The sequence below is a fragment of the Papilio xuthus genome, unplaced genomic scaffold (genome assembly GCF_000836235.2).
Source record: "Papilio xuthus unplaced genomic scaffold, Pxut_1.1 DF828780.1, whole genome shotgun sequence".
Taxonomy (NCBI): domain Eukaryota; kingdom Metazoa; phylum Arthropoda; class Insecta; order Lepidoptera; family Papilionidae; genus Papilio; species Papilio xuthus.
The window spans coordinates 540,803-566,310 of NW_013529869.1; the positions used below are offsets into that span (position 1 = coordinate 540,803).

At 31.3% G+C, this 25,508-nt stretch overlaps 1 protein-coding gene across 3 annotated transcripts; it reads left to right on the plus strand.

The window, feature by feature from the left end:
* Positions 1-25,076, plus strand: LOC106128340 (TOX high mobility group box family member 3). Of its 3 annotated transcripts, XM_013326666.1 has the most exons (15): positions 1-228; positions 495-682; positions 12,173-12,247; positions 13,705-13,833; positions 17,212-17,321; positions 17,552-17,768; positions 18,276-18,353; positions 18,487-18,620; positions 18,708-18,843; positions 18,922-19,002; positions 21,194-21,463; positions 21,676-21,903; positions 22,008-22,358; positions 22,626-22,744; positions 23,168-25,076. In XM_013326666.1, exons 2-15 carry the CDS (start codon positions 620-622, stop codon positions 23,235-23,237), a joined length of 2,061 nt encoding a protein of 686 aa, XP_013182120.1. In that variant the 5' UTR covers positions 1-228; positions 495-619; the 3' UTR covers positions 23,238-25,076. The 3 variants fall into 3 exon arrangements, with proteins under 3 accessions (XP_013182120.1, XP_013182122.1, XP_013182121.1); XM_013326668.1 differs by lacking the exon at positions 18,276-18,353 and having other exon boundaries at positions 3-228; XM_013326667.1 differs by lacking the exons at positions 1-228; positions 495-682 and adding an exon at positions 5,095-5,459 and having other exon boundaries at positions 23,168-25,075.
* Positions 25,077-25,508: the final 432 nt, after the last annotated feature.

Consider the following 25,508-nt stretch of genomic DNA (forward strand, 5'->3'; position numbering starts at 1 on the left):
GCCGGCCACGTGGCGCTCCCGCTCACGGCCTACGACACCTCGCAACCCGCTACTCGCTCCGACTGTGCACCTCTGTCCCATTGATAAGCCCTCGTAAAACAATCACCCCTTGATTATTCCTATTTGTTGTTGTTTTTATTTTTTTCAAGTACCTGCTTTTTTGATCTTCGTCATTTTGTTCTTATTCCAACATTTATTTATTTTGATGTTATCTTCATGCCTTTTCGGGTAATACGAAAGTTTCGTTTAATTTTATTAAATTCATATTAAATGACACCGTGTGTACGAAATCGGTTGATTACATTTTTCTTGAAGAAAATTATGCGAACAAATTAAAAAAGTTAACTAACTCCTATCATTTGATAGGAGCTTTAATTTAATTTGCAAGATTGTTTAAGACTTTACTTTTCTACACAAATTCTTAATTTGTTTTTGCAAGTTTTATATTTAAGTTAAATTTTAAGATATCTTTTTCAAACATCCTTACGTTATAGAAAAATGAGTAAAATTAACATTGACAATATAAGGAAGAAGTTCGTTTTCAAAAGAAACAATTAAAACAGTGATATAAAAACAAAAACTCGTATATAAATAGTGCATAAAACCTTGATATTTCAAAATGGAATCCCAAGTTATCATGGACGATCAAGAAAGATGCTACAAAATGTATAATATGTACAAGGTGAGTGAAATGAAATATTCCGATATGGAATTTCAATTTTAAATATAGCCGTCTCGCTCGCACTCGTAGCGCTCCGGGAAGAATCTCGCCGTCGCGCTTACACGCCAATTTAATTAAAGGTAAACTGGAATTCATTTAGAATCTTATTTATTTTTACAACGTTAAAATTTAAATATGTAGATACAGTAATTTAAGAGTATTAAAAAAATAAAAACTGTAATATGATTTATACAGCTATTATAGTAATTAAGAAACTTATATTTAAATTATAATATATTGAGTTAATTACAAATATTTAATGCAAAGAGTATTTCAAATATAAGAAACACGCAAAGATTGATTTTGCATCTTTAAAATATTAAATATTTTATTAAAAGTGTATTTAAATCTATTTCGATAATGCATAATCAAAGATTTATGAAAAGAAATGTAATTTTAATAATTACTATGAATCCATCTTACATTTTACGTTATAACTAATAAATAAGAATTTTATAATTATATGTTTAAACTTCAAACGGCTATAAATAAACTATAAAAAGTTGTTAATTCTACATCAGTTTCAATAATTATTTAGCAATTTAATTGTTAAATCTATGTCACCTTCTTTATGGCGCTTAGTACAAGCATGTTTGATTTTATGTATAAGTTTTGAAGGTTAAAGTGCAATCGTGTCGAATACCGACGGAACAAATGTTACCAAGTTATACTGTAACTTGATTTCAAGGAAAAAAGTTATACAACAACCGTTAAGTTGAGCCTGTTATTTAATAATTACATCAGTCAATTACCTTCTTTTCATGACGAATCTTGACTATTTTTAAAGTTTTATTTTTAAAAAGGTGAATGGTTACATTTTAATTTAAATATCGTATTAATTAGTTATTTATTTATTTGTATGCAATGTACAATAAAATATACTTGTATTATATGTTATTTAACTCGTAGGTTTGTAAGAAACCTGCACATTGTCTTGATTTGAAACTTGAAATACATATACTAACTATCGCCATGGACTCCGTCCGCCCGAAATAAAAAAATCTTAATGAGTAACCTATGTGTTCTCCTAGATTATGTTCTACATCTGTGCAAAATTTCATCAAGATCCGTAGAGCCGTTCCGGAGTTACCTTCATACAAACATCCATCCATCTAGTTAGTGTCTAGTTACTTCTACAATCTACAATCACAGTTCAGTTTTTTTGTAAAACGCCTTGAGAGACTCAAATTATTCCGTTTTCGGGTTAGAATTGACTCCCGTTTGTGGTTTATTGCTGGCATCTCGCTCTTGGCTTTGGGGATACCGCAAAGCCGAGCCGGAGACAAAAATACGCTTAGATTTAAGTTTAAACCTCTTTGCTTGTAAACCTTCGACTATTCTGAGTCTGCGATCTGAATATTTGTAAACACTGGTCATCAATGTAGCCGTAATCGAGCGTGTAGATTTAGTCGCCTTTATACCCGTTTCTAGAAAGTATATTGTTGATTTGCCTAACTATACCATCAGTTTGCGCTGTTACTTGAATATTGGTCGATTAGGAGGCATTCAGGTCTTAAGTTCGTTTCTTAAGTTTAGGTTAAGTTGTAAGTGACTGACAGTCAACTATGTAGGTAGCAGATAGTTAAGTAATTCTTGTCACAATTTTGCTGTCAATTAATACATTTAGTAAGATTATAAACTGGCAAAATACAAAGTCAATCAGTGACATATACATTGTATTGTAAATATACTTTAGAAACTATCTTTCATCTAAAGAAAAAGTTATAATTAAGAAGAACGCCATTAATAGCTTCTTGCAACTTTCTCCGGCTCATTAAAGTTTTTCATTAAACATAGCAATAAGTTCCACTCCTCGGTTTGTTCGCAATACAAATTTATAGTCGACGTTTTATTTATTGATAAGAAACATTTTAATTAAATTCGAATCGTATTTTTTTTTCTTTGCCTTCATATATGAAATGGTTACTTATCATTTTTATAATATTTATTGCGTAGTTCATTTTTATGTAGTTGACAGTAATTATTGGTTAAACTATGTTATTACTAGCCATCGCCTCCGTCCGCGTGGAATTAAAAAAAAACATAATAAGTAAAATATGTGGTCTTCCAGACTATGTTCTGTATGTATGGCAAATTTCATCGAGATCCGTTCAGCCGTTCTGGAGATGCAAAGAAACATCCAATCCATCCATCTAAACATTCGCATTTATAATATTATTAAGATAGTACGATAGTATATGTTTGTTTTTAAACCACTCTAAAATCATTTCTTCGATTTAATCTCACTCATATCTATTGAACTTATACATAAGTTTGTTTAATATTTTATTATAGTTTTAACGATATCATTATTACAGTATGTACACGAAAGAAGCTAGAATTACTAGTAAGTAATAAATTATAGAAATTACTCAGTTGCGACTTGATTACGTAAGACCATCGTAAGACCTTCGTTGTGAATTTGCGATTATGAAATTGTCCCAATTAGATATATTCGTATCTGTTTGCAGCTAAAAATTGCTAACAAACATTTTAAGCGGTTAACATATACAAGGCAAACAAGTTTACGTTGATACGGACAAAAAATGAATTGATTACCAATTACATTAGTAGATTTAGACCCTATATTACACGACATATTTACATATTTTATTACAAATATGTAATATGTGTAGTAATTCTAGAAATTCTACTAGTCTACACAGTAACTTACTTCTTGATTTTTAACTTGACAACTCTAAGTTAGAGTTGTCAAGTAGTCAAATTGTTATGATATTAAACTTTTGTAATAAGCGAAAACGTTGGATCTGTTTTTAAGAACATAGCAAGAAAGAAAAACGATAAATTTGACAGATTTAAAGTAAATATGGAGAAATGCAGGAAGATGTTAAGGGTTGACTAGGCCATAGTCAACCACGCTGGCTCAGTGTGGATTGCTTGACTTCACACATATGTATGTATCTTTGATAAATGTACATACTTTTAGACATTATTAGTTAGAATCCTTTGGCACGAATGGCGCGCTTTCGTTACCCAGTCAAGTGTCAGAATGATTAGTGAGGGGACATAAACGTCGACATTTTAGTAAGGCTAGTGCTGCGCCAGCACATCGGCTCAGTGTCAGATTTTCTACCTAACAATATGTAAATCAAAAAATACATTGGTACATGGCAGGATTCGAACCTAGGACCTGTAGATTACAAGTCAAGTGTTTTAACCCCTGAGCTACCGACGGTCTATTAAAATAATTCATTAACAATCATTAATTAATGTAATATCAAACCAAGATGTTCCTATAATTTATTATCTCTACCAAATTATTAAACGCAAACCAATAAATATGAGTTAAATGACATCAACATGGAATACAATTTTACAAACAAAACACCGACGTTTATATCGGGCAATATATATTTTATCGGCATACTATCGCATACCGTGAAATAATGCTTTAGTGCTCGGTCAACGGGCGGAATTCAATTTCACACATACATTTTTCCCTCAATAGACAATCGGTGGCTTCGGAATTGTGAATTAAAATTATTTTAATGCACTTTACTTCGTAAAAATTTAATTATTACCCATACAAATCCAAAGAGTTATAAATACATCGGAAATGTTCACTTTAAAATGTTATTGATACATTATTCATCGTTATTTTATAATGAAGCTGTAATACCAAATCCTAGCACTACTCTGGATTGATATTTTTTACTAATTTATGTTATCCCTACCATTATTTTTGACAGCACAGAGACAATAAATATTTTTACAAATGTCAACAGTTTAAACTCATCGTAATATTTATCTGTTATGAGCCCTTATCGCATTCCGGGAATCTATCCCGAATCCGAGGTAAAAACTTGGGAGTCAACCGACATAATACTCCCCGAACAACTATCGTAACCCCACACAAAAAGATCAAAGACCAACTCTGTCTCATTTTCACAGTATAATAATGTAAGTTATATAAATTGTTTCAGAAAATTATTATTATGTAAGTACTACGGTCGAAAACTGAAACGAATCGAATTAAAGTAAGCGCCGCCGTCTACAATCTGAAAAACGTCAAGATTTCGATAGAATTTTTAAGTTTAAGCGTGGCCTTATCATTTAAGACACTGTTACATATTTAAATATCATTTCAGCACTCGGCTGTTAGTGATTAACTTTTCAAATGTTTCAATGTAATTTTAAATTTGAGACAAATTACAGTATTAATCGACACAAAATTAGTCTATAGTTTAGAAATTAAACTTAAAGAAGTTTTCTCGACAGTGAAAATAATTTAGTATGGGTGATTTCAATTGCTTTCAGACACAGGGCATAGGCAATGTTTAGGTTGCATGTAGCAGCAGCGCCATCGGCGCGATGCGGATGGCGAGCGCACTAGAGCAACGCGGCGCCCCGCCGCGGCGCGCGCCGCGACCGCCACGCAGTCTTCCCGCGCGGTCCGCACGTGTGCCTAGCGTGTCTATACAGCTCCGCAAACATTCAAGCCGAATACGAACTAAATGCTAACATCGAAGTGCGGCAATTACTAACAAAAAAACTCTATGTGTCACCACTTTGTGCCCCGACGTGCTACGTTACGACACTAACGTACTGTGCAACAATTTCAGTGCTCCGACAATAGGAACTTTAATTGTTTTATTTCTTACTTCCTCGATAGATTAATTAGATCTTACATGGAACCGGAACGTTTTAAATTAATGTTTGAAGTTTATTAGATGAATTTCACTGGATAAAACATATGGCGGACACAACGACCTGAATGGTGGGTAATTAACTTTCTACTTAATATTACTTATAATGTTTTCTTTAATGCAATGTGATATACTCGATTGATAGAAAGTTTGTTAAAATATGTAATCAAAGTTAAGGCTAATTAAATTGTTCAACTTTATTTAATTTCAAACGGTGTAACCAAGTTCGGAGAAAAAAAGAACATTGTTATACTTGGCGTCACTGTAGTTTTAAACATTAATTATACGTATTAAACGTTGGAGTAAATGCAGTAGGTTATAAAAATATCATTAAGTATACAAATGCTGATAAAAATCACTATCTGGTGACAAAGTGGGACGTAAGATATGTAAGCAGTAGGTACCTCTTGATATTATGATAAGAAACGTATGTTAGTGATTGTCATGTAGGTATAAAACATTACAATTTTCTTAAAATACTTTAACTTGTAACCTTGGACTTTTTTATATTTATCAAAACTCATGAATATAATAATGGCCTATAAACTGGTATTATATTTGACTTTCACCGAACAAATACATTTGGTGGTGTTACCATGTCAAAACATTTATGAATTTCAAACGATGAAATATTTTGTAACATGTCGAAAGTATTTAAAATAAGCATAACTTAGAGGTGACTTAGCCAATTTATAAAAAGTCTGTCATAGGTAATTCTTGAACTGGACTCTTAGCCGTACTAATGAATTTGAACCTCAAAATATGAATAATAGCTTTTACCCGCGACTTCGTCCGCACGGAATTTAAAAAGTAAATCCAGTAAGAAATATACCCTATGTCACTCAGTCATATCGTAGCTTTCTAATGATAAAAGGATTTTTAAAATCGATTTAGTAGTTTTTGAGTTTATTCGTTCCATACAAAAATACAAATCTTTTCTCTTTATATTAGTAAGTATAACAACATACAGTATAAAATAATTGAAGTAGGTATTATACATTCTTATGAATATTTTAATAAATTAAAACATTATTATCTGAGCAAATATAACGCTTTTATACTGATGAATATATTTAAAAAGATAGTTTCAAATAAAAAAAACAACACTATAATAAGAATGTTATTAAAACTAAAAGAAATAATAACTCCATCTCTTAAAATGTTCCAATCACCGATGTTGAAATAACTTTGGAAGAAACGCTCAATAAAAACTACCATTATGTTTAAAATGTATATTTCAATCTTATTGTAATGAAAATAAACTTTATATTCCCATACATAATGTAAGCAGGTTACGATGCGTTCCAATTGTAATAACATCAATTGATTTAACGCTATTTTAGTGGGAGGAACTAAACGAGGTCACCGACCGGCAATTATGTTCTCCTTAAGAGTTCTCCACCACTGTTGTGTGGCCACATCTATTATGAAGTAGAACCGTGCGGCTACGATACGTTCAAAAACATTGGACGCGTTTTGTCCCTGTATCATCCAATAATTGTATCACGAACATATTAAAAGTACAAAGCTACATAACAACATAAGCAAATAGATAGTTTTTGACGAATATTAAACTTACCCACTTTTAAACTTTCTACTTTCCACGCTCTAAAAACATATTACAATCATACAATCGTTATGAATAGAGCGTTACGATAAAGATTTATCGATAAAGTACGTTTTGTTCATTCTTATTTCGAATTGTCGCAAAAATTAAATCAATTTGGTATTCATTAACCGTTCCATTTTTAAACGACGGGATGTTGTAATTGGCCTGCATAAATTAGCATTTAAAATCGTTTTTTTTTCAACTTTTTGCTGGAGTATGCATTGAAATAGGTAGTAATGTTTACTTGATACAAGTTACAAAATGGAAATAGCACAGAAAGTAATTATCTGCGTGTCCTTTCACTTGCTGGTTGTTAGTGGCGTGGCGTGGCTGTACAATGTGTATAAAGGTCTGGTAGTGGCGGGCTGGCGGCGCAGCAGCCGGTGTGCTACAGCCACAAAAACCGGTCTGAGAGGAATGAGACCGACTTGTAGTCAAGGCACTACACAATATTGATCAATCGATTTTTGGAACGCCGATTAAAATTGTATTCATGTTATGACTTAGACACGAAGAGCTTTAAATGTTTTTCTTACTGAAATCATATCACACCGGTCTATTTTTTATTCTTTAATATCTTTAGCGTTATAAGTTAAGATTTTGACAAAAATAAATCATATCAGATTTGCAAAATAAGTATGTATAAAAATAGGGATAGGCCATGTGGCATTCCGTGCCATTTTTGTGAGGCAAGCGATTGTTGGAAAACTTTGCTAATTCCCAGGATAAAGGCGCTTTAGGCTTGTTAGAAACAAGTTGACAAACCATCTTTCTCATTACCTTTTTAAAACATATCATTATCCTATTGAATATTATCACATCCAAAAGGACTACGAACGTACCTAACTTTGAAACTTGCATTTCAAATTTTCGCTCGTTTTCCTCATTCATCTTGTACAGGCAACTACTTGTACGCGAAATATTATTTTTCATTTACATCATTCGAAGTAGGATTTAAATATTTATGCTGAGTAATATAAATGAATTTAAGTTATAGACGAAAAACGTTATCTGACCAGGCGGACATAAGTCAAACTAAATTATGATAGCTCACTAGCGCCACCCTATCTTGTATTTTTTCTTTAGTGGCATTTTTTGTGTATAAATAGGTTTTATATATTTTGTAACAGATCTAAACGCGATAACTGCGCCTCTTACACCGTGTCAGATATTGTTTGACTATATTTACGAATAACTGTGAATAAATTAACATAATCTTGTCTCTTAGTCACACGATAATAATCTATGAGCTGATAAATACGAAGAATATACAAAAAAAATATCACTTGTTTATATCAGTACTTTGAAAATATCTGTATTACACCAAAAATACCGTTACAATGCTTAGATAAACACGTGTTTTAACCCTTAGAGCACAGGTGAGTGATATTATGGTTGTGGACATCAACGCGGTTATAAAAGATAATTTATTCTTAAATATATATCGCAAAAACTACTTCCGATACTTTATTATTTATTCAATAAACATATTTCAATAGACGTGATTTCTTGTAATGTCTAATATCGGCGTGCGATAAAAGGGTTGTTAAGGGACAAATTTGAAAGCTAAAATGTTGTGAAACGAGTCTGTTATTTATGATTTGACCGCGTAATATCGGATCATTTAACCTGATTCGTAAAAATTACTATATTAAACTCAAACGCGAATCCATGTAAGCTTCTTATGTCGCAACACAATAGATTGATTTTTGAACCCTATCAACTTTAAGGATCGCCATAAACCTCATTGTTAATAAATCTAAAGTGTTAAAAAAACTCTGTCTTGGAAATATTAACATATAATACAAACATAAACCTTTTGTTTGACATAAGGCACAAATTATATGAATTTTTTTGGTGCGGTGTTAGTCTCACTCCCTTATTTCGTCCAATAAATATTTCTAACATTGAAAAATCACTTTATAGCCTTAAGTCTTAAAAAAGATGGACCCTCATATTTTAAAATATTATTTAATAAACTAAATATTTTTATGTTCATACACTAACTTATCGCCAATCACTCTAACCGTGGGTTTTTGACATCAAAATCTCTGTATAAAACATATCCTCATCTTTATCAAAACAGAGAAAATGATATGTTTTAAACGGGGATTTGAACTCGGAAATCGATGGTTAAAACTCTAATTTTGGAGCGCTAACAACTAAGTACAAATGCAAAATAAAGATCGTGAGTTCTAATCCGTCTTCTGACTGTTGAATTTAGGTGTGCTACCAGCAAACACGTACATTGATAGTTCGTCCTATAAATAATAAAGTTATGAATATAAATTTAAAATTATTTTGGCATGTGTAAAGCTTTAAAAACAGTGACAATCTCTTTCCATTGCCAAACATGCAAATTGCTAAGGATAAACTACTTCGGTCGTATCACTGAATAATGAATTAATAAATCGAAATGTTACTTATCAAATTACAATTTGTGGACTTTAGACTATAGTCTTACGAGGATATCTGGCGCGGTGATAGAGCTACCGTTTTTGCGTTTAGCTCTGCTAATAATATGTAAAATTTTCATGGGCATAAAGAATGTTATGAAATGCGATGTCTATGGGCAGTGATCACTTCACTATTTAAGCGAATTTAAGTTGCCATTTGTTTTTTTTTTTATAACAGAAGGGGGCAAACGAGCAGCGGGAACACCGAAGTGTTCAACGACGTTTGCTTACCACCTTTACTATTTTTTTAAATGACATGTAAGTAATATAATCTTGCTTTTATACGCATGAAGATTACTATTACTGTTTTAGTTTCATACGGTTCTGGGCCTTAAGTTTAACAAATTGTAGGCAAAATAACAGCATATAATTTGATTTGCTGTATTTATTTATCGATCACATTATGATGTCTACCCATGTAGACAGTAATTATTTTACGGCAACTATGTAGAAACGTAGTATTAATTTAATATCAATAACTTGCTATTTACATAATAAGATTTCTTTTCTCCTTCTAAATTATATAGTAATAATAAGAAAAACAAGTATTGAAAAAAAAATCTTATTTTTGATATAAATTCCAAACGAAAAGTTAATTTAAAAGTTTCCCATTTACAACTTGGACTGCTTCGAAATAGCTTCTTTCATTTAAATTAAAGTATAAATTGCCTTTAAGTTACAATGATTCCTTTTATACATTTTATAATAACTTGATATATTTTTTGTGGTGATAATTGTATATACACATTAGCTGTTGCCCGCGACTCCGTCCGCGTGTTTGTCTAAAAAAATAAAAATTAAGGGTGGACTACCCTTAACATTTAAGGGGATGAAAAATAGATGTTGGCCGATTCTCAGACCTCCTATATATGCTCAAAAAATTTAATGAGAATCGGTCAAGCCATTTCGGAGGAGTATGGAAACGAAAATTGTGACACGAGAATTTTATATATAAGATTACCGATCCTTAGATCATTGTTCAGGGTTCGAATTCCAGAAAAGCTAGGAACAAAATAATACAATAGTACTTTCTTATTGATTACATGACTGTTAATATTTAAAAACTACCTATCGCCTTCGACTCGTCCGCGTAGATTAAAAAAACTTACTTTGTAGCCTATGTGTTTTTCCAAGCTATGTTCTACACCTATGCCAAATATCAGCAAATGCAGTCGTTCTGGAGATACATCAAACAAACATCCATCCAAAAATTCACGTTTATATTAGTAAGAATTAAGATGTATCATAGATGATATTTTATTTTTTATCATAAAGCTTTTATAGTTGATACAGGAGTGACAAGCTGATATCGCTAAAACAACGAAGTGACCGCTGCAACAAGTTAATAAGTTGCAGAGAACTTGCCTTTAACTGATTGGAGGAGGGAATGAATATCAAAAGTTTATTTACTTCCTATCTCCGGCATATTCTCTTTCCTATACTTTACATATTAGAAAAAGTTGAATAATGGGCGCCAACAGGTGGAAGGGAGGGGCAGTTGCTCCCCTCCCCCCACCTAGATAATTGGAAATTTTTAAGTAGATTCAAAAATTGCTTCGACTAAGACCGTATTATAAGTGTCTGCCAATCACCCTAGACATAGCCTAAATCATCGTCTGGCGACGCCCATGACTTGAAACTACCTAAATGTAACATGTAACACGCTACCCGTGTTACTTTTGTAATGGGGCACTTACTACTTCTTTTTGTGATCTTATTATAAAAATTAGCAATTAGAATATTATTATTTATAACATGAAATGAACAATTGAAACCTGTTCATAAATAAGACAACAATATTTAATTCGTGCAATCAAGTGCGCCAATTCTCAATCCAGTTAGTATTTCTTAATATTGCAATATCAAACGGCTATAAAGTTGCGTTCAAATGCCATTCTCAACTACACAACTCTGCTTTTATTTATTACAAATCATAATTCACGACATACGAAATAACAGAAGTGACAGTTGTATTATAAAAACGATACCAGTGTTATTTTATTGACGAGCGTTTGCAAGCGAATTAATCTCCGCGAAATAAAAAATAATAATTAGTACCGTATGTGTTCTTCCAGACTATGTTCTATATCTGCGCCTCATCGAGATCCCTTTAGTCGTTTTGAAGATACCTTCTAACAAATATCCATGTGAACATTAGAATTTATGACATTAGTAAGGTTAAATCATTAAGAAGTGACATGAGTGTAAGATTTGAGATTAAAAAATGCTTAAAATATGAAAATTTCACAATTCAAAAATATTTTTGAATGCAATAACTCCTGTTATGATGTATAATTAAAACCTTCTTAAAAAAAGTGTCATATGTTTTTATAAAAAAAAATAAAGATAAAAATATCATTATCTGTTTGATCGAAATAACATGATTATTACTTTATTTATTATTATTAAACATAAAAGGCACTTAACCGCTCGTCAATCGCTTAATAAAGAAAAAGAAAAATATATTTTCCATACAAAATATAAATTCATTATATTTTTTTAATCTATTCAGTAAATTATGACTAAGGACATTATAAATGGCTCTTACCCGAGCGCAAACTACCCGGAACACCTGCATTCTTTCTCTCTTATAAAATATTCTTTATTCGAAATAAAAGGTGGTTTCGTTTTTTAAACATCGCATTTTACATTTTATAAGTTGACAGTTTTAATTTTTTTTTCAACGAGTATTTTAGATATATTTTGTTTTTTTTTACAGCGTTCCGAAAGCCTTGAGACATCACTGTCTGGTCCTCGTGATACCAAGCAAAGCGTGTACGCTATGAATGATCAGGTTAGTTATTAGATTCCTATTTTATTCTATTTATCTTCTGGGTATAATGATATATGTATTGTAATTCAGTTATTACACGAACAACCAAGAAGGTAGGTAAAGTAATAATTAGTAAGTATTTAGCGCGTATTTTCTATTGAGAGCTCCCATCCTCTAAATTACACTTCCCATTGTGAACAATAAATGTCGTTCCTAATATGTTAAAGCGAAAGGTGGACGATCTTGTCAAAAATTACAATTCTCTAATTTCCTTGGATACAGTAAATTAATTAAAAGTTCATTTGAAGTTTGAGTTAAACAAAATAGAATCAACATAATCTATATTACCCTGGATACCTATTTCATAGGTTCAAGGGTTAATAAGTTAAAAATACGAATACATATTAACAATTATTGATGTTAAATAACATATTGGAAAATAATGTTTCAATCTTGTAGAACGGTGTACGCTCCTGACGATATTATCCTTGAAATACAACGTTATGATTGATGTATTCATCTGCAATTGGTACACTGATCAAATTGAACGCTATTGATTTGCAACCTTGCACTTAATATATTCCAAGTGAATTGTTAATATTTAAATTTAATTTTAATATTACATCGATTATTTATAAATCGCTAAAGAGTTAATGTAACAAGTAAATGTTTTAAACACTGAATCTATTTGTTCCTGTCACAGAATATGTTGATGTTAGTTATAATTGTAGCGGTTACTCTATCGCTTCGAATTTTAAAATTAACTAAACTAAACTGGGATAAATCTGTAACAGGTAAGTTGTACATAATTACTACTCTTTTTTTTACGTTTTATAAGCTAGCGCTTGACCACGATCCCAACTGGTGAAGTGGAGATTTGGTCGAAAGATGGTACGCGCTAGCTTAGTAAGTGCCTATTCACTCTACTTTTGAAGGTCCCAATATCATATTTGGACGGAAAAACAGAGGCTGGCAACTTGTTCCAATCCTTTGCGGTAGTGCGGTAGTAACTCTTGAAAGTTGGACAAGATCTTACCAATTTCTACCTCAGAGAATAAAAAAGTCTGTTTACTTTTAAACATCACAGATAATATTATTGTTAAAAATATGGCCTTTCAAAAACTTTTTAGTCATGTAGAAATATGAAGAAAATAATATGAATGACTTGTGACACGACAAGCCACAATAGAGCAAAACAACAATGGTACAATTACACTAAGAGCTTTTTATTACCATTTCGTTGAATTAACTTCTCGTAGGTACATAATTTTCTCATAACGACTTTCTTATTGTTATTCAAATTACGAAATATGTATTTGTACACATAGATATAATAATAAAACGAACTTTTTATCTATTAATTAACATAAAATTAACACATATATTTTTAAAATCCTGATAAATATCTTTTCATTCAAATATTTGCTCTAATAATAACGTTTTACTCTCATTAATATTCTCAATTTTCATTGTTTTAGACCTTTCATACGCCATCTTTTGGAGACGAAGAGTTTGACATTCCACTGATGCACGGGCAGCATGCGCCAGGTGGCGCTGCGCACGTCACGCAAATACAATACGCACAAATACACCACTCCGCGCCACAGGTTAGTATTATGACCAATGTAAACCGGACATTAGATTTAGCACTTAGGGAACAATGTCTCTCCGTGCCTACATAAACGATTTGTCCTAATAACATTACCACAGAGGGCGCCATGATTGCAAAAGAAATAGTAGCCGCGGTGGCAAAACTTCTAATAAAGATATTTAGAGGTCAAATCAATACTATCATATTAAATTACTAATCGTGCGTTTCCGAGTCCAAAATACCCGTTTAAAATATATCGTTATCTCTGTTTTTTTTTTTCAATAATAATGCCAGGGATTACGATATGTTTTATTCGGAGATTTCGGTCTCGGAATCCAACGATAAATATAATAAGGTAAACAGAGCTTATCGTACTCGTTTACGATAAAATACTTCCGATAAAAATGTTTTGTAAATACCTTATACGTAATTTATATATCATCGTTTATATTAGAGCTAAATACTTTTTTGAATGTAATAATGAAAAAATAAAAGAGAAATAAATCATGTAGCATAAAACTGTAATTATTTAAAATAAATTACTTTTAATTATTAATTGTATTCGATAACTTAATTAGAAATAGACAAGACTAGATGTTATGAACTTAGTTCCTATCCTTTCATTAAACAGACCAAGTATTATAGAAAGCAGTGAACTTATTTCGAAACACGCATAAAATTAGATTGCGCAGTCGTAAAAGGCATTCTATTTCTTAAAGCTATAACTTCGCTTTTCTCTTTTAATTTTATTGGTAAAATTTTGCCAAAAATATTTACATCTTATTTATTACTTACAATATTTAATATTCTGTAGATTCGTTTTAGATGAGCTATTATAATTTTAGAATGAAACTAGCTAAATAGGGGCACCTATTTAGTAGGAATCAGAGACCAAAGCCGTGACTCGTAAGGTTTACTAAGTTATTAATGTTTGTTATAATTGTATATATTTATTCTGCAGCCATGCCGATACCAATTTTACGAAATGCGTCCTCGATTATCTGGCCTACTTTTTAGATTGCTTTTATTGAAATTGAATCGCCGTTCAATGGCTATCATTGACTATTTTATGTGAATCATTTATATTTGGGATTTGTATATATTGCGGTTTAATATTATTAGATACAAGTATTATCAACATAAAATTATAAGATTCAAACATGCGTACTACAATTCAATGTACGAGTATACGTGTAACTTTCAAAACTATTTATTTGCATTTAAATGATTTCGACTTTAATCCTTATGTTCATTTTGTATAGTATACCATACATACAACTTTATAAAAATATACGATCACTGTAAGATAATTTTTAACTTAGTTTTTTTTTAACTTTGTTTTTTGCTTTCCTTCAAAAAAAAATATTGCCACAATACGGGTTAATTGCATTCTGAATACATTGAAGTCTTAATATTTATTCAAATAATAGTTTTCCATAAATTTTATAAAAGAAAAACATAGCATAAATAAACAAATGAAAGCTTGATCCAACGGTGAAAAATTTACAGGTTTTTCTAAGCATATTGTAGATATTATTGCTTTCTAATTTGACGTATTCATTTGTCGAATATTCTTTTCTAATATTTAAAAGATTAATAATTTAAATAATTTAAAAGATATGTGACATATAATTAATATACTAACGTATCTAAATAAAATAGCTAAAGTTTTTGTACGCCTGTTTACCACCTAAACCGTATCTTATCTACATTACCACGCTTAAAAGATATGACTTCTTTCTCGAAAAATATAACGATGTTTTCTTTGATACGAGGCAGTAAAATATCACGACCGTAAAAACGATGTAATTTCCTAACATTTTCTGAGACATTACGAATGATGAATGTCAACTTACATTAATCTATATAGATGAAAAAGTTTTCGCTATTTATGAGAAGCCAGCCATTTGCTCCAGAGTCGTATCACTGTAGTTCTTAAAATTATACTTATTTATAACCTATAAACTGCGACAAGACGATTTCTTTCTAAATGACTTTTACAGTATGATTTTACTGCCTTTCACATACACAAATACGTACCATTTAAAAAAAAAGTAAAGATAACAATATATTTGTACTGTACATAAAGGTTTCCGGGACCCGCTTGACAAATACCCTTAGAGTACGTATTGCGTAGAGTTTCGTATTATTGTAACTAGATGTATGTGTACCTACCAACACGATGCCGCGTTCACCGCCTGCTGGTGCCTGGTCACTCCGCCAATGTCAATCAAATCACGGTCAAATAGCGTAATAGCGCCCGCTGCCTTCCTGATACACCCGATGCACCGCTTCTCGTAAACAAGCTATAGACGCGTCGTCGTCGACCCGAACGCGGAACCGTAAACTTAGACGATCATGTACGCTAGGAAACCAACACGTCCGATTTGTTACTTTTCCCGTCCAACTTCCGTCGCTTGCTTACTACCCCGCACAAACCCCCGCAGGCCCCGCGCACGACTGTGGCAGTGAGGGATTTTTAACTACCCGTACGCGGCAGATTAAAAATTATGCCGGCTTACCTACATTAAATCGCATATGAAGAGCCGTGAAATTCAAAAATATAGTTCGCCATGGAATATGACGAACCACAGTTCATCTGTACAGAATAATATATGTATTTATACCATGAATAAAACTGGAGTGTCTATATAATATTGTAAAATAAATGTCATATTTCTTATAACGAAAGCTACTTACTCATAACAAAAAACCAATTTTTTATCTGTCGCTTTTTTGTCTGTCATTATACAAAGTCGCGTGCAACAGCTAGTTTTACATAAAAAATGTTTCGAATCAACTTATTTTAAACATGTGTACAGTTAGTAGAGTTTAATGGTTATATTGTGTTTGTGCGCAAGTTAAAGGTAACTAGATTTTTCTACAATAAAAGTGAGATGAAATAAATGTCACTGAAATATTTATTTTTAAGTAGCTGACGACAGTAATTCTTTTCGCGCAGAATTAAAAAAAAACATAATTAGTGGCCTAGCAGTGGTTCTGGAGATACCTTCTGCTAAACATTCACATTTATTATAAATTATAATAGTAGTTATTATTATTTTTAGATATAAAAGTTACCGAAATGTAATTTATGTTGGGGTAACAAGCCATTAAAATTGATATTCACATTTCATTTGTTATCAAAACATCAGTGTTTCTTATTACAAACATTAATGCTTTGGCAACATTCATACATCAACATAATATTGCCATAACCATTTATTCAATATCATCTGTCATATGAATACTGAACAGTGAACTTATGTTCTTTTTCTTTTTTTTGTTTTCTTTTCTTTTTTAAACTTTTTGAGTTTACTTTAAACCAATCCTATGCATCATTTGAAAAATAGTGATTAAAACTACTTAAAATGAAGAAATTGTACTGTCTTAGGTTGGAATGATGAATCCGGCACAAGACGGCTTATCACCACCGGGCGGCGCACCTTCTTATCAACAACCTCTCTACTTGCAAGAACCTCATACACCAGTAACATCACACAGGTTTGTTAAATTAAAAGTAAATCTATTATTCGTCAGTGGCAACTACCGAACCACCTGTACACAAACATTGTTAAACATTGTCAAAAATTATAAAAAACTTTGTTTTAACGTTTAACATTAGATTTAAAACTTTGGAAGATACAAATTTATTTTCATATTGGGCTTTAATGAATTTTTTACTTGTCGTGGACTTTTATTCTTAATCCAATTTAACTAAGAACTTTTTTTAGTGGTGCTGGAGCTCCAGCTGGAAATTATATAATCCAACAACAACCTGGTGGGCAGCAGCGGCTGCTGATGATGCAACCATCTCAAGTAATGAGCGGTCCACCAACTCCTAGTACTCCAACTCAACCTGGACCAGTGTATGGATCACCCCAGCAAGCTTCACCACCTGGAACCACCAGTGATGATTCTGATGACAGTGTACCATCCCAACATTCTCAGGTAAATAAACAAATCTTATATAATCATTGTATATGCTTTGTAGACATCAGTATCATTTTAATTATGGCAAGAACATAATAAATATGATATGGACTAAATTGTAGCACCTTTTTCTTTTATTACATAACTTAATATTTACTGGACCTACACAGAGGCAACATACCTTGATTTTCCCCATATTCTTCTTTGATTTTATATTGAAATCCATCTATTTGATTTGCCTAAAAAAATTAAGTTTTTTGGTGCTGGTTATCATATCTACCCAATATAAACAATTATAGGAGCATACATAATCTTTTTGTTAAAAAATTATCATTTATTTAAATATGTTCATTTCTCTCTCAGCCCATTTTTATTTATTGTGAAAATCACATAAATTTATCTCATCAATGATTTAACTCTTTTTATTTGTTTTCACATAGTTCATTGGCATACAATCTTTTTTGTTTATAACATTAAAACCTGTCAGTTGTAGAAAATTCTAATCAATTGGTTGTTTGTTGGTAGTTGCCTGGTGATGCGGAAAGTCTTCTGCCTATCCATTATTGCTCAGCGAGCCGGCAGCAACAAACTACGCTTCATCAGGTATAGGCAAATTTTATCGCTTTAATATAGTATCTATTAGTCTATAATCTTTAGTAGTTTTAGATTTGTATTGCCAATGAACTATAAATATTATTCCTTCATACTAATTTATTATTGTTTTCATTTTAAACAGATAGGAGTGAGTAACGTAGGTGTTAAAAGGTCATCCCCTGAACCAATGGACAATGGTATTAATCGTGGACAAATGCAAAAGAAACCTAAAGTTCAAAAAAAGAAAAAGAAACGGGATCCTAATGAACCTCAAAAGTAAGTTGTAAAGATATTATAATTAATTTTATTACATAATTATTATAACATGTTTTAAGAATACTATAGAGATTTTTATCTTTTCAGACCTGTCTCTGCGTATGCCTTATTTTTTCGTGATACCCAAGCTGCAATCAAAGGTCAAAACCCTAATGCGAGTTTTGGAGAAGTGTCCAAAATTGTTGCATCAATGTGGGATGGCCTTGATTCTGAACATAAAAGTGTAAGTTAAAGAAAAAGAACTTAAAATATGAGTTGTTTTTATTTATTATACATGTTTTAAAATGTTCTATTCAAACAGGTTTACAAACAGAAAACTGAAGTAGCCAAGAAAGAATATCTCAAGGCCTTAGCTGCATATAGAGCTAGTCTTGTTTCTAAGGTAAATTTTCATTACTTATTAATAAAATTATAACTAGTCATTTAAAGTCATGCTTCGATGAAATCAAGAGGTGGATAACTGGAAAAGTAAGTATGGAACTGTAAACATAATAAAATAAAAAAGAGGATCAAAGAAAGGTAGATGTTATTGCTGCTCATAAATATAACACCTGCAAAAGATATTTGTAATCTTAAATTCAATCATCAATCAATCATTTCGCTAGTTTTCTAATATAAAAATATACTACATAAATGTTGTTAAATTGAGGGGAGCTGGAACCTTAGCAACCTCAGGAAGTAAAACAATACTAAGGTGGATATAAAATGGATTTGTAAAATGTCTGAATTTTAAGTTAAAAACCTATATATTATGTAAGTGTTGAACAACTGGTAAGGCTGTGAAGCATCCACTACAAAACATGAACCTAAAAAATTTGTGATAAATTTTATTTATTAAAAGAAACGTTTATATCACCCCCATTATCTTATACAGCAAAGAAAAACTCCACTCTTTTACTATCCTTATTCTTTTATTATTCCAAGAGTGTCAGAAATACGAAGGATGCGGTTGTCTTCTCAGAACTCTTCTCAAACACTTTTCTTCGAAAATAAGTATATTATTAATAAGAGGGAAGGTTGGTTTCTGAGTTCAAAATTCCTGTTTAAATAATATTCTTATCTCTGTTTTGTCAAAGATAATGAAAGGGTTGACGATATGCAAAAATAATATGTTAAAACCTTTATCCACTTATAGCATTAATAGGACGCGTTTTGGCCTCGTAGTGGAAAAGGTGTGTTCCCCTCTAATTCCACAGATATAGTTTGCTTATCACCGGTATTAAAATACAGCACACCAAAGGCTAATTACAAAGGAATACAAACTCATTATTAAAGTTCACGAAAAAAACGTTAGCATCGGAAATTGTGTCTGCTATTCTTTATTTTATCTGCTGCCTTAATATATATTTCCTAGGGTTTGCCTCTTCAAATCAAATTTTTCGTAGTCCCTGTTACATTTATCAATTCCGCGGAAATAAGAAATATTCATAATATAACCGATTGATATTGAATGTTCTTAGTTGATAAATATAGCAAAAAATTAACTTTTTATATTTTTAACAAAGAACATTGTACAACGAACAATATTGATTCCGAACGCAACCACACCTTACGTTGAATTTATGTTGGCAACACTCAAACGCTTTGCCGATGCCAATCTCCGAGCCTCGCCGAATTCAATCGAAATAAATAGACTTATTGAGATATCGTGTTTCTTGGTGCGTTATTATTTACGATTTAACTTAATTTTAAAAAGGTTTATTTTAATTGTAAATTAAAAATAAATCTCTTACTATAAATTATTGAACAAAAGTGAGTGGTGTCTTTGTTCTTTGTCTTGTGCAATCCGGTAAAAGGTTTGAGATTTCGTTCTTTCTTCATTTTATTTTAGTTTAAAAATATATATTGGCTTGTTTTTAAATATCTTTAAATACGTAATGTAAAAAATATCCTTAATTATACATAACCTTACTTATGATTTTTTCCCGTATGTTAAAATACGCATTTGAAGTTTTTTTAAGTTTTATAAAATATCTAACAAAAAATAAAAAGGGCTCAAAGCTCAGTGTATTAAACAACATATTATTTACTTTGCGCAAAATGCATATTGTATTCAATCAGTAGTTCTTTTTCTTTTTTTATTAGACCAAAAATAAATCTTTGTGTAATCAAACAATTTGTCTAGTCTCGTATGTTTAAAGTTACAAACCATCGTATTCTTTATAACAGATAATTATTTTTTTCCGTATTCTTTCCTTTCTACCCAGGGTGAGAATTTATCTCAACCTATCATGTGCATTTATCAAGTTCAAGTTGGAATGAAGCTAAAGCTGTAATTCCAAGCAATGACCTATCCATTTATTGAGATCAGTGGACAGTATCTTTACTGCAAATAAATTGCGGGCTATAAATAGCAGAACAATCAATGTTGTACATATTATTTATCTATACTCACTATATACCCAAGTAGCAGTAACGGAGAGACAACAAGAAAACAATGTCGTAGAATTGAATTGAAACAATAAGTATCTATTAATATATAGGATTTTTACTTCAAGTTCAGACAAATATATGTCCATTTGATTAGATTTTATGATTTTATAATCAAGTACATGATCAAACTTTTTTTCTAGGGAGGAGAACAAGAAAACCCAGTTATGTATAATCATTCCAATTCAAACCCTCCTTATGGTAACTACTACCAAGGACAAAGCTATAATGGTCATTCTCCACAAGGCTATGTCGCAAATTCTACGCCGCAGACATTTTCTTCACAAAACTATACAGGAGGACAAGCTCAAAATGCATACCAGGGACAAACTGGACCTGGTTACCCTCCCAATGCTCCACAAACTCCACAAAATTACCAGGGAAATATGGGACATCCCCCGCAAGCATACCAAGTAAGAAAATCCTACATTATTCAAACACTACTGCAGAGACTTAAGCTATAAAATATTCAATTCTATTCTTTTTATAAAAAAAAATGCCATCAGATTTTAATACATTTAATGCTATTAGATTCTTACTTTACACAGTTTATTTATTTCTAAATTACTTAAAGATTTGAAACAACTTTAATGAATAGAAGTTAAAGAAAACATTACCTTGACAGGGGGTTCCAGGACAAAGTCCTCAGGGTTACCAGGTAAACCCAGCGGCGTCACCTCAAACTTGCCAATCGACAATTGCTCAGTCGCCGAGGAGTTATCAACCGGCACCCTCACCCAATAATTTCCAATCACCGCCCGGTGTCTCCCCGCCGGGGTACAGACAGATACAGACACAGTCCCCACCCATGGGCCCTGCACACACAGCTATGCAGTACCACCACACACAACAGGTAACTTTAAAATAATTGTTTCCATTGAAATATAAGAAGAAAAAATTAAACAAAATATCAATAGACATATAAGAATCTCAACTAATCTAGTTAATTTTTTCTAGATGCAGCAAGTTCATCAAGTGCAACAATATCAGCAACAACAATTACATCAACATCAGCAGCAGCAACATCAGCAGCAGCAACACCAACAGCAACAACAACAACAACAGCACCAACAGCAACAACAACAGCACCAGCAGCAGCAGCAACAACACCAGCAGCAACACCAACAGCACCAGCAGCAACAGCAACAACACCAGCAGCAACACCAACAACAACAGCAACAACATCAGCAGCAACAACAGCATCAGACACATCAGCCTCCACAACAGCAAATCACTAAAGTAAAAAATGAACCACTATCGCCAAACAACAATGGCAATCCTGGTGGCATGCCCCAACAATCTCCCGAGGTAATTATCACACAAAATAATCATTTTATTCTAATGTAATTCACAATGCCTAAAATTTAAATAGTTAAAATATGTTAACAAAATTCATTGTGCCAACTAAAATTTTCATTTTTTATTAAAGTTAAGTCACATTTACATGTAAATTTTTTTTTGTTGAAACTATAAAATATACTGTTTTATAATAATTAAAAATAAATATATGTCAAAGTTTGTAATAAGCAGATATTACAAGATAACTTGTTTCATTATTGTTAAGTATTGTTTCAGCAAAGTGAAAGCAGAGGCATACCGTCATGCATCCGACAGGGATGTACCAACCCCGCAATTGCTAACAGTGAATGGGAGGATGAGTATTGCTCCAATGAATGTGTCGTCAGCCACTGCAGGTTGGTACTACCTATTTCATTCAACCTTTAAAACTTAGAGTTTTGCAAAAGTATTTTTCAATCAAATTCCTAAAATAACAATCAGAGGAATAATATGGATAACCAATGAAATAGTGCTTTGGATGGATGAGTGTTTGTTTGAAGGTACCTCCAGAACGGCTGCATGATGGATCTTGCTGAAATTTGCCATAGATATAGACCATAGTCTGGAAGAACACAATCTACTTATTAACTTTTTTTCATACTCCGCGGACTACATCTAGTTTTGGCATAAAGTGTACAGACAGTCTATGGTGAAAATATTTGTTGACGCTCGCGATTTCGTTAGCGCGAAGTTAAAAAAAAAATTGTCAAAATTACTTACTTACCTTACACATAAGCTTTCGGTCCAAAATCGATCCAAATAAATAAATTTGTTTCCAGAGATGTATTCAGCTCATGGGTGGCATCCAACACAAACAACCAAATCCAAAACTTTTCTGCAGTGAAATAAATCTCTACATATCTGGTATCATGTAACAATAGTTGTCCCGACACTATCATTAGAATATTTTATTTAATCGTTAAAAATATTTATTAATTCAATGTTACAACACTTGTTTTGATATTTGTTCACGGTTATTGTCAAATTTAATTGTATAAAGTATTCATTTTAAATTTTTTTTATTGTTTTAAGATAGAAAGTGATATTACTTCTTCGTAATTGTAGTGAACTTATGAATTTGATATAAAATAATCATTGTATTGTAAACATTGTAACTCGTAAGTAAATGTAATATTCCATAAAGAATAATTGTAAAAAAATATAGAAGATAAAACGTATTCTTAAATGTAAGGCCATAATGAGAATTAATTCTCCGATACTTGTGTAATGAAATGCATCTCTGGCAGGAATGCCACATTTAGATAAATAATATTACATTTCTCTCAAGAATCAATTATTTCTAGTATGTACTTTTATTTAAATAATTTTAGTTTAAAGTTATGTAATTTTTTCTTTGTACAAGCTTATTATGTTCCTTTATTTTTCTATAATGCCGTACGTTTTTAATGTCGTTATTGAAAAGAAAACAATAATGTCGTTTTACCACATTATGTTTGATTATTATTGCTACCACTTTGGTATAAAAACAACATTTATACTCTTATGAATATTTGTGAAACTAAACGGTTATTAACATCAAATGAATTTCTAACTCATTAGTCTCACTCTGTAATAAAAAAAAAACATAAATACTGAAAAACAACCAAACTCAAAGTAAATGATAGGATTATAATCAAGCCATGTTCTAGCAATCTCAAATTTCAAGTACTAACATTTTATTTTAATTAGTACTTTCAACTAAAATCTCGTCTTCTAGAAAAGATTGACGGTAGTTAGTGTGACTTAGTATTTCGCCTTAATTATTACCAAATAAAGGTATAAACTGATCATTTATAAGCTAGACCAACATTAAAGTGTTGAAAATTCTATCGTAAATAATTGACATAAGAATGGAAAGTAGTAAAATTGTAGACATTATCTCCAGAAACCTTTGTCATTTATATAATTGCATATTAGTAATTATTAAGGATTTCACTATGTTATTGAAATTAATAAGAGTGTACTCAAAATGTTTTCATAATTTTAATAAAGTGCATTTAGTTAAATTGGTTGTCTTGAGTGAGATTAGTAAATGAGGACACTGGAACCACTTTATGTTTTCAAACAATATTATATTTTATAACAGAAACATGTTTGTCATTTGTTAAAATTTAAATTTGGAATAAAATGTTCGTAAATTTATAATTGCACAATATTTCTATGCAAAAGAATAAAATTTACAATAATGAAAATGTAAAGCAATAGCAATGAAGCAAAATGTGTCTTTGTGTATATACAGACTAAGAAATATTTATAAATATGCATTTAAATTTTTTACAGTAGAATGTGATATGTATCAATTTGAATTGATGTTGTTGATATATTTTAATATCTCGATTTGCATGAATAAAATAAGCATGTTTTCTCCTATATTTAGAAGAAACCTATAATGTACATTGTAAAAGTTCATGTCTACTCATTCCTAGGAATCGTGCTTAGCATAGGATTTAGCTGGACCAAAATTTCCTTTATATTCAATGCGATGATAGTATATTAAGATACATAAAAATCTCCTTTTAACGTATTTTCATTGAATTTTTACGACTGTATATAAATATCTGCAATAATAGTTATAGCAGTAGTTAGGACCGTCGTAAGTCTTTTTGAATTAATTTGTAATTTATTTAGTAGTCACCCTAGATTACTATTTAAGAGCAAATTCTCTTTATTGAATGTAAAATAATAATGTATAAAATGTAATTAGAATGATTTCATTAAATTTCCTAATCATTACCTTTGTTTCATTACTACCTATAACCCTTATATGAGCATGCTTAGTTTTAGCATATTATTTGGAAATTGTTAAGTGATATTTCTAACTACGACAAACCTTCCTGAAACCGTGATAAGCATGAATACAAATTAATAGAAGTAAAAAAGTAATTTTTTTTCATACGTCAATCCGCAACCTTAGAGGAATTACGGGCAGGATTACCATTTTTTGGAGAGCATAGGGAGGGTTGGAAATAATATTCAGTTGAAGCAATGAATTAGGTAACACGCGTCAATTAAATGCAGAAAACTTTTAATAAGCTAAAACTATGCCAGGACAAATCAGCGCTGGCATAATGCCTGGCTTACATTAAGCCAGTAAGACGATAAGTCTGTTGCGCCCAAAAG